This window comes from Ailuropoda melanoleuca, chromosome 4, assembly GCF_002007445.2.
Source record: "Ailuropoda melanoleuca isolate Jingjing chromosome 4, ASM200744v2, whole genome shotgun sequence".
NCBI lineage: Eukaryota > Metazoa > Chordata > Mammalia > Carnivora > Ursidae > Ailuropoda > Ailuropoda melanoleuca.
This window is the reverse complement of record NC_048221.1, coordinates 19,572,349-19,582,632: the sequence shown is the minus strand read 5'-3', so window position 1 is coordinate 19,582,632 and position 10,284 is coordinate 19,572,349. Positions and strand designations below refer to the sequence as shown.

Here is a 10,284-nt window from a genome sequence, read left to right as displayed (position 1 = left end):
GGCACTGGAGGAGATAATGCTAAGTGAAATAAGTCAAGCAGAGAAAGACAATCATCATATGATTTCTCTCACCTATGGAACATAAGAACTAGGATGATCGGTAGGGGAAGAAACGGATAAAGAAAGAGGGGGTAATCGGAAGGAGGAATGAAACATGAGAGACTATGGACTATGAGAAACAAACTGAAGACTTCAGAGGGGAGGGGGTGGGGGAATGGGATAGACTGGTTTTGGGTAGTAAGTAGGGCACGTATTGCATGGTGCACTGGGTGTTATACACAACTAATGAAGCATCGAACTTTACATCGGAATCCAGGGATGTACTGTATGGTGACTAACATAATATAATAAAAAAATTATTAAAAAAAAGAAATAATGCAAATGTCTTTCAAATGGTGAATAAACTGCAATGGAATACTACTCAGCCATAGAAAAACTGACACGTGCAACAGCATGGGTGAATCTCTCGATGGCATTATGCTGAGTGAAAGAAGTCAGTCTCAAAAGGCTACAGTCTACATGATTCCATTCACATGACATTCTGTAAAAGGCCCACCTACAGGGGTGGAAAATAGATCAATGGTTGCCATAGGTTAAAGATAGGGGGAAGGTTTGACCACAGAAAGGTAGCAAGATGGAATTTTTAGGAATTTAGAACATCTTGATTGTGGTGGTGGTTACATGACTATGTGTTTGCCAAAATTTATAGAACTATAAATCACAAAGAATGAACTTTACTGTTTATAAATTTAAAAATAAATAAATAAGAATTTAAAAATTATTGCTTGCCTAGTCTGTGCCTCACTGTTATACTCAGTCACTTTAAGATCACTGGTTCATCCCAGAGTCACAGGGTTGGAAGGGAGCTTAGTGGGGAACTGGTGCAGTCCCCAGCCCAATACAGGAATTTCCTAGAGTTCTCCTGGGAGCATCTGCCTGAGAATCACCAGCAAAGAGGAGCTCCCCACCCCCTAAAGCAGGCCAGACTACACTGGACAGTTCCTGTTGCTAGCAAGTTACTTCTTTTATTAGCTGGAATCAGCTTCCCTACCACTGATCCCTACTGATCCTAGTCCTATTCCCGGGAGCTACACGTAGATAGGCAGGGGCCATCTCCTCTACCTTAGAGGTAGCGGAAGATTTGCCCAGAGGCACAGCCTGAAGCTATTTAGTCAGAAGCTAAGAGCTTATACCTCCTGGACCCACCCCTCTGTGCAGGAGTCTGTGAAATTCTGGGCTACCCTGAGCCATGAGAAGTCATCTGGTCTTGGTTCTAGTCCTAGAAATGCCTGGACCATGCACCAGAGAGGAAGGATATTATGCTCCTAGGGCCCTCTCCTGAATGAAGCTGGGAGGTTACAGTCCCAAGCCATTCTCTCCTTGAACAGAAAGTTTCTTTCTAAGATGTTCATTTCTTTTCCTGTGATTCTTTTCTGACCTCTAACTTCATAAAGAAAATCCACAAATCAATTCTGGCTGCCAAGCAAGGGAGAACCCTTGAACAGGATTCAAGATGGCCAAGCTATAGTCTATTCCCACTGGAACCACAGTCTGGCCATTTGGGTCACCTGCCTGGGAAGAAGGGGTCCATCCAGAGGAGAGCACCCTGAACACTGCCAGGTGTTGTCTTACCTGTTTGAAGTTGCCATTTTTCCTCTGCTCCCAGTCCATCATGTCATGAAAGATGGGAATCATGATATTCCGCACTTCTGGCTGTGGGACCAGCGTCACACCCAGAAAAGGACCAATCATTCCCGGAATAAAGTGGATCTTATGTTCACCTGAATAACAAAACCCAATAGATATTAGTTTATGCTTTCTTTGCTCTTTCTGTGGAAGCTTCCCATGTGGGGCCACAATACATACTTTCAAATGACCTGGAAGCAACTGAGAACAAAGCAAGCTCTCCCGATGGCTTTCTGAGATACTCCTTTTCTTGGCTTTTTAGAGTTCATAGATAAAACTGGCCCAGCCCAGCTAAAACAAATGTTCAACAGGCAAAAACTACCTTTCCAAAGAATTTATGGGAGGTTTAGCAAACTACCTGAAAATCATTCTGAAGTCAAGGAACGGAGTTCACTACTTTATACAGAATAGGATTTCTGAGTAGCTGTATGATAGTTTCAGATTGTCCTGTTCAGTGTTTATTTAGCAAGGAAAATCCATATATTTCTGTTTAAACACAATGCACCATCCCTGCAGTTTCTACAGCTAGCCCAGAGGAATTTAAGTGGTAAGATGTTCACAGCCCCTGGCTGAGCCACTAGAGACCTGAAGTTCATGAGCCCCTTCACTGCCTGTGCTCAAGTACGCCCAAGAGGCCTCCTCCTGAGTGAGCACGAGCCTCCTGCACAGCCCTGCTCAGACAGAATGGTTCAGGGACTCTGTCTGTACTCCTCCCCATCCTTGCCCCTTGTCTTCACATTGTACTTCTGATGGAAGCATTACATCTACTCAGACAAGCTCAGCACATCTTCCAACATTCTTAGGCGGTCTTTCCATGGGAAGTGGGTGAGGCAGGTTTCCCCGTGACTGGCCTCCAATCTGGGGCATGTTCCCAGAAGGCAGGGCCAGTCCTGAGGACTGTGGGACAGAACTTTTCTCTTCCTTGCCATGGTGAAACAGAGTGAACCATCTTTTAGAGCTCCGCTTTCAGTCCTTTAAAGACTATAAAGGAGACAAAGTATGGGCCTGTATAATGATTGCTACAGCCAAGTAAAGTCAGTTCTTGAGGACCAGAAAATGCCATTTACACCAAAAACAAAAGGGGGAAAAAAAGAGGTGGGAATGGCTTTATCAAGAAAACTTGGCATCTTTTTTGATTTCTTCCATCGTGAAAGCCTATCTAAGGAGCAAATGTTAGCCCTGAGGCTGACTCTACATATTCCAATCTTGGTATTTGGTACATTTTGTTAGTACTTCGTGTTCCTGGGAATTTCAGAGTCAAGTTTAGAATTAAAATCTATACCCTGGCTATGCTGGATGTAGGGTGTAGGAGTACTGAAGCTGGAAAGCCTGTTTGGTGAAATGTATCCCCACTCACAGGGAAAGCCATAGTGTTCGCTGGCAGGAATACCTCACATCTTGTTTGCTGCTTCCAGGGTTAGTGACTGAGATGGTTAATGGAGGACTGTAAGATTTTATGACCATCATTCCTAAGGCCTCAGAGTCTGAGCTCAGTTAAAAAGAGTAACAGGAAGAGTAACGGCTTCTCTAGCATCCTGAGAGGCCACTTAGAAGCCTATAGTACCAAAGGATGGCTCTCCTAGTCACCAGAGCAATCCAAGGATTCTACCAAACACTCTGACAATTTCAGATCAAAAGCACTGGATATTAGAGAAGTTGCCGAAGCAAAGGGAGATAAAATCAATTTCACCTAGGGGCTGCAATCCCCTTCTTTGCATGCAAGCCTCATGCAACTGGTGGCAGAAACCTGATTTGCATGGTCTGAATACCAGACACCCAAAAAGTGTTCCATTATTTATGAAAATGAATAGCTGCCCTTGCTCATGTGCTGAGTATCTCCAAGATCTCTGCTTCTGAACACTTATCATGATGAACACTGAGTAATGTACAGAATTGCTGAGTCACTATATTGTACACCTGAAACTAATATAACACCATATGATAACTATATTGGAATTAAAATGAAAAAAAGATCTATGCTTTTGAGCCTGCAACATCTGCACTGGGACATGAAGAGTACAGAAGATCTTACCCGCAAGAATTCTTAAGCCGGGAAGAACTCCTAGAGCCTTTATATTCTTCTCCTTTTGACTTCAGTTCTCAAAAAAGGGAGTGTGCATATGTGTTACTGGGGTCTTGCTTCTCAGCCTAACTCTCCCTGCCAAGAACTCTGTGCACATGTGCTGTACCATCTGGATGAGGTGTTACATTAAAGATATGTAAAGGTCTCTTAGGTTTGAATTCACATCCATAAAACCTGGGAGAAGTTATTAGTCTTGTCACTTTTTATTTGGCTATGCAATATGTGGAAGGGAAAAACAGGGAGAAAAGACCTACCCAAATTCTGCCACATGCTGAACAGTTCATAAGCCATCATCACACGCATGTCCCCATACCTGGAAATAGTAACACAGGAGCCAGCTTTTAGTGGGAGAAAGTTCAGGAAGGCAGGGCCACAAACCCAATAAGGCTAGCACTTCAGCACTGTTTCTAATGCTTCCCCCAATACTAAGTCATTTGGCTCTCAACTGAACTCTCACACTTGGCTCCTTGGGAAGCTACCCAGTGAGAACTTTGTGGACTTCTGAGGAGCCGCTCATTGAAACATAACCCCATCTGGGCATGTGGTAGGGAGGTGAAGAAGAGACATATGTCTTACTTATCTAGAATCTTCTTCCTCTTGGCTGAAGTGATGATTTCTAGCTGAAGGCTTGGCTGATTTATGAACAGAACTGCCAGGCTAAAATAAGAATTCCACACCTAGAGAGACAGAGAAAGAGAAAACATGTGACAGCCTGAGTCCTTAACCTTGCAAAGAGAGATTCTAAATATATGGATGTAGCACAGAATTCATTTCACAATTTTAAGATCTTGATTTTTTTTTTCCTTTTTAAGTATCTTTGCAAACAGAACTTTTTTTTTTTTTCCTTCCTTGACTCCTTGAAACCCATAGTGTTGATTCTGGCCTAGAAAGCCTACTCCTGGATGTCTGGCTCCTGGCACTTCCAACAGGGGCACACTTAGGTTATATTCTAGTCACTACCAAACTTGGAAGTGGTTCAATACTATGAACATATTAATAGAACAAAAAGCAGTGAGCTTGCCCCAGCTCCCAGCTGCCCATCTGACACCTAGCTGAGTCCTTCTCAAATTCCTGAACTGAAAAATTGTGAGCAAAATGAAATGGCTGTTTTTAGTAAACAAAACAAAACAAAAAAGCCCCAGGAACAAAAACAGTGAGCTTGTTTTTTGGTTTTCTAGTGTATTACAAAGATAGTGATGGATTTCAGGAGCTCCTACCTTAAAGTCGAAGTCCGTCTCTGTGAAATTCTTGTGTAGTGCAGAAGACAGGTACTGGACAGTAGTGACTATAATACTGCAGTAAGGGAACAGAGCATTGGTGGAGTTAAAAGACTAACAGTGGCATCTGATAGCTTAGCATCTCTGATCCATAAGTAAACGTCTTGAGTACAACTTGCTCTCATATAAGATGTGACTATAAAGGAAAGGGATAGATGGCACAAACCTCACAAAAACCAATCTTGGAGAAATGCCCCATAGTTGGCAGTACAGCATAGAACATCAGTGGGTTCTAGGCCTGGTTCTGCCATTACCTGGCCTTGGTACAACTGGGCCCCAGTTTCCCTGCCTATAAGAGGGGATGGGGGGGGAATTAGTTGGTTGTTTAAGACTTCTTCCAGTTCAAAGAGTGATTCTAGTATTTTGAGGACTTCTGGGTAATGAAGGTATGACTACCAGAGGACTTACAGTATAATTTTATTATTTTACTTGATAATAAGGGTTTATAATGATTAAATCCCTACTGTTGTCACATACTATTATTTTTATCTACAAGTTATTTTTCTTCAGCCTTTGGTCTAGAATATCACTCTCAATTAGCCTGGGTACATATAAGCAGCAATGGGAAGCTGGCTTGCTAGAGCAGAGGGCACAGATTAAAGTAGAGAGGAAGTGAAGTGGGACATGCAGGTAAGGGTTTGATTACAGAGGGCTTTGGGTGCCTGGCAAAGGAGCTTACATCTAACACTGAGCAACCTGGCTTTGGTGCAGAAGAGGGGCAAGGCAAAAACAGCGCATTAGTGAGACTAGTCCACTGGCACCGGAAGTGACAAATTTGAAAGGTCTAAAAGCCTTACAAGAAGAGGCTGTTCCTGTAGGATGGGCTGAGGGCCCTGAAGTACTCCGAGGAGAGCTAAGAGATAGAGACAAGAGGGAAGGGCGCCTGGATGGCTCAGTCAGTTGAGCGTCTGCCTTCAGCTCAGGTCATGATCCCAGGGTCTTGGGATGGAGTCCCACACTGGGCTCCCTGCTCAGTGGGGAGTCTGCTTCTCCCTTTCCTCCCCACTGTGTGCTCTCTCTCTGTCCTTGTCATTATCTCTGTCTCTCTCTCTCTCAAATAAACAAAATAAAATCTTAAAAAAAAAAGAAATAAGAGGGAGTCAAATGGGAAATCCACTATTTGAGGAAAAACATGTGCAACTTTGTTTATAACCACTCTTCTGTTCTGTATAAGATGTCTGCAGTTTTGAAAAAAAGAAAAAAGTGCCCTATAAAAGGTACAAAGTGGAGACCACTTTGCTTGCTAATATATCTAACATAGATAATATCACTACACTCTGCATAATGCCAACATAAAAAGCAGATCAGGGTGCCTGGGTACCTCAGTTAAGCATTGGACTCTTGATTTCAGCTCAGGCTATGATCTCAGGGTTGTGAGATCGAGCCCTGCACTGGGTTCTGTGCTGGGCATCGATTCTGCTTGGGATTCATCTCTCCTTCTCCCTTTGCCCCTCCTCCCCTGCTCTCTCTCCCTCTCAAAAAAAAAAAAAAAAAAAAAAAAAAAAAAAAAAAAAAAAAAGAAAAGAAAAGAAAAGAAAAGAAAGCAGACCAGTGGGAGAAGGCAGCAGGCTAGAGACTGGAGGCCAAGTGGCCTTCTCCCAAGTGGAGGGAGGCCAGATAAGCCAGCACCTTACCACCTGTATCACTTGTCCAGTTTGCCAATTAGAAGCACAGCTTAGAAATATGAATGGAACAGACAATCGGGGGCAGTCTAGGAGTGAATTCTGTTACTGGAGTCAGAAGTGGTCAGAGCCTTACAGCCAGGTCTCAGGTGGGTAATTAGCACTAGCTGTGGGAGGCAGGCAGTGTCTGGCAGGCAGCAGAAATCAAATCAAGAGGAGGGCTTGGGATAACTGCCTGAAACTAGAAAGCAACAGAGGCCAGTGGTCCATGGAACAGGCCTCCCTCAAGGAGGAACCTTTTCTGGGTATTATTATTTCACATCCTTTACACCACTTTTCTGTCCTTACCATGACATCTCTGCGAGGCACTTAAGACTCCATTTTGAACTATCTTTAACACTTTCTTCATCTTGAACTTATGCTAAATTATCAAGTCCTCCTAGTAGATTGTGCCTCCAAACATTTTTCAAATTTATCCTCTCTTCTCTGTCCCCATGGCCTTGGCAATGATTTCCGTCTTGCTTTCTCTCTCTGCCACACACACACACGCACACTCTCCTGAGTCTGAGAATAGCTCTGTTGATGCTGGTGCAGGGCCCTTCCACACTCACTTGCTTGTAAGAAGTCTCATCACCATCCAGTCCCGAGGGAAGACACTCATCTTCATCAGGTTCCGGAACACACAGAAAATCTTCAGCAGGAATTCCTGATCCAGCAGGAAAATCTGATGTGAGACATTACCACTACCACCACAGCATGCATTTCCTTAACAGGGCTCTCCTGACCTCTAAACCATGAGAATGGATGGAACTAGTGGGTTAGATTCCAGTTCCCTTTGTGAGTTATTTTCTTTTAAAGGCCTGTATGACAGTGAGATCTAGGCACTCTCTCAGGCCAGGTGGGAGCAGACCCAGACTGGGTAGAACAGAGGCAGCTCTGTACCCTGAGCCCAGTGCCTAAAGCCCAAAGCATAGGGAAGGCTACAGTCCAGGGGAACTGGTATCCAACTGGGTCTGTGGGTCTCATTATTTGGGGCATGGCCCTTGAGCACTTGACTATAAGAACCTACTTTTTGGGGGATGCCTGGGTGGCTCAGTTGGTTAAGTGTCCGACTCTTGACTTTCGTTCCTGATCTCACGGTCCTGAGATTGAGCTCTGTGCTCAGAGCGGTGTCTGCTTCTCTCCCTCTACCCCCCCTCGCCCCCTGCTCACATGCTCTCTCTCTCTCAAATAAAAAAATACAATCTTAAAAAGAACCCTCTCTCTTGCATGTTAAGAACACATTGACAGGAGAAGCATTTTAGGAATGGCAGAGTAAAGACCTCTAAAACCTGCTCCTCTATGAAAGTAATGAGAACACTGGCAAAACAGGTTAAACAAAGGCTTGCAACAATCCAAGGAGTATTATTCAAGAAAAATGGTTGAATCTCAGAAGAGTGAACTTTGTTGCCCTTTAGCTTGTCCCATTCCCGTTCCATTCTTCCTACCTCCATGATATATCCTTGAAAACAAACAACCATAGAACCACAGTGGTAGTGAGCTCCCCCCCTCCCCAAATTGCTACTTTTCCATCTGCCTGGCAGCAACCTGGGAAATCCCCATTCAGAGGACTTATCTGATCTGACCCAGAGCTCACTCAGTGAGAAGAGCCTTTTACCTAGGGCATATATGGAAAAAATCAGCCAAATAATTTAACATCCCAGCTGCTTAAAGCAGCCATATCATTAGGGCATCAAGAAAATTGCCAAAAGACTTAAAAGAAAAATCTGGGTTGAGATATCTATAGGGGACTTTGAAAAGCTCTGTCATATTCCTGGGAACCTAGAAGTCCACACACATGTTCAGGGCTGTACATATTCTCAGGAAAGACTTGAGAAGCCTAATCTCTCGCTCTGGCTGACTTTGAGGCTCTATGTGAAGCAGGAAGTGAAGGCTAAGGCGGAAACGTAAACTGCTGGAGCACTGAAGGTGAGCCCCCACACACACATACAGATAGTTAGCAAAGTATCAAAGACTTAGTGACTTAAGGCTTTTTTTTTCTTTTTGGCTTGATGTGAATATTTTCTAAGGGTTTTTTTTAATAATAATTTTTTATTATGTTATGTCAGTTACCATACAGTACATCCCAAGTTTTTGATGTGAAGTTCCATGATTCATTACTTGTGTATAACACCCAGTGCACCATGCAATACGTGCCCTCCTTAATACCCATCACTGGCCTATCCTGATCCCCCACCCCCCTCCCCTCTAAAGCTCTCAGTTTGACTTAAGGCATTTAAAGAAATTTCTGTCCAGGGATTAGCTGACCACTAAGCTAACTGAATGAAGACCTCAGTGGCTGTACACAACAAAGAATACAGACATTAAAGAATTAGTCCAAGAAAGTCACTAAATAAGCTAGCAAACAGATATCAATAACAACAACAAAACAACAAAAAGCAACAACAACCACCCCTGGAATGTGGTGGGAGATCTGATTTCTAGAGTTGCTACATTATTTAAATTGCCAAGTTTTTAACAAAAAAATAATATGTGAAATTAAACATGAAAGTATGACCCATAAACAGGAAAAAAAGAAGTCAATAGAAACTTTACCTGAGGTAGCTCAAATTTTGGACTTACTAGGAAAAGACTTTAACTTAGCTGTTATAAATAAGTTCACAGAACTAAAGGAAACCATGTCTAAAGAATTAAAGGAAAGTACAAGAACAATATCTCACCAAATAGAGAGTATCAGTAAAATAGATAGAAATTATTTTAAAAGCATCAAATAGAAAGAATTTAAAAGTACCATAATTGTATCATAAATTTTGCTAGAGGGGCTGAACAGAGATTTGAACTGTCAGAAGAAAGAATCAGCAAATTTAAATGATATGTCAACTGAGCTTATCCAGAGGAACAGAAAGGAAATGAAGAAAACCAAACAGAGCATGTAGGATACCACCAATTGTAAAAACGTACAAATAATAGGAGTGTCAGGAAGAGATGAAAGAAAAAGAGGAAGAGATTTTGAATAAATGTTTGAAGAAATATTTAAAAAATTTCCCAAATTTGATGGAAAAACCCTTTAATCTACACATCCAAACAGCTCAATGAACTCCAAATAGGATAAAATCAAAGAAATTTATATACAGACATATCATAGTCAAAATGTCAAATGCCAAAAACAAAGAGAGAATCTTGAAAGCAAGAAGAAAATTTTTTTTATCACATACAAATCATTCTCAATAATAATAGGTAGCTTACGAGCAGATATGATGTAGACCAGAAGGCAGTGGAATAACATATTCAAAGTACTGAAATAATGTCAACCAAGAATCTTAAGTCTAGCAAAACTATCATTCAAAAATGATGAAGAAATTAAAACATTCTCAGGTTAAAAAAAAAAGGCTGTGAGAATTTGTTATTAGAACTGCCCTTGGGGCGCCTGGGTGGCACAGCGGTTGAGCGTCTGCCTTCGGCTCAGGGCGTGATCCCGGCGTTGCGGGATCGAGCCCCACGTCAGGCTCCTCTGCTGTGAGCCTGCTTCTTCCTCTCCCACTCCCCCTGCTTGTGTTCCCTCTCTCGCTGGCTGTCTCTATCTCTGTCCAATAAATAAATAAAATCTTTAAAAAAA

At 42.5% G+C, this 10,284-nt stretch overlaps 1 protein-coding gene across 3 annotated transcripts in view; it reads right to left on the bottom strand.

Moving 5' to 3' along the window:
- The window catches only part of DOCK3 (dedicator of cytokinesis 3), a 480,644-nt gene that overhangs the window by 48,325 nt on the left and 422,035 nt on the right, over window positions 1-10,284 (bottom strand). For all 3 annotated transcript variants that reach the window (XM_034658384.1, XM_034658385.1, XM_034658386.1), the window contains 5 exons: window positions 7,280-7,374; window positions 4,987-5,062; window positions 4,346-4,446; window positions 4,024-4,082; window positions 1,633-1,781 (listed from right to left, as the gene is read on the bottom strand). In XM_034658384.1, coding sequence (XP_034514275.1) covers window positions 1,633-1,781; window positions 4,024-4,082; window positions 4,346-4,446; window positions 4,987-5,062; window positions 7,280-7,374 — 480 coding nt within the window. The remainder of the gene's footprint in view (window positions 1-1,632; window positions 1,782-4,023; window positions 4,083-4,345; window positions 4,447-4,986; window positions 5,063-7,279; window positions 7,375-10,284) is intronic.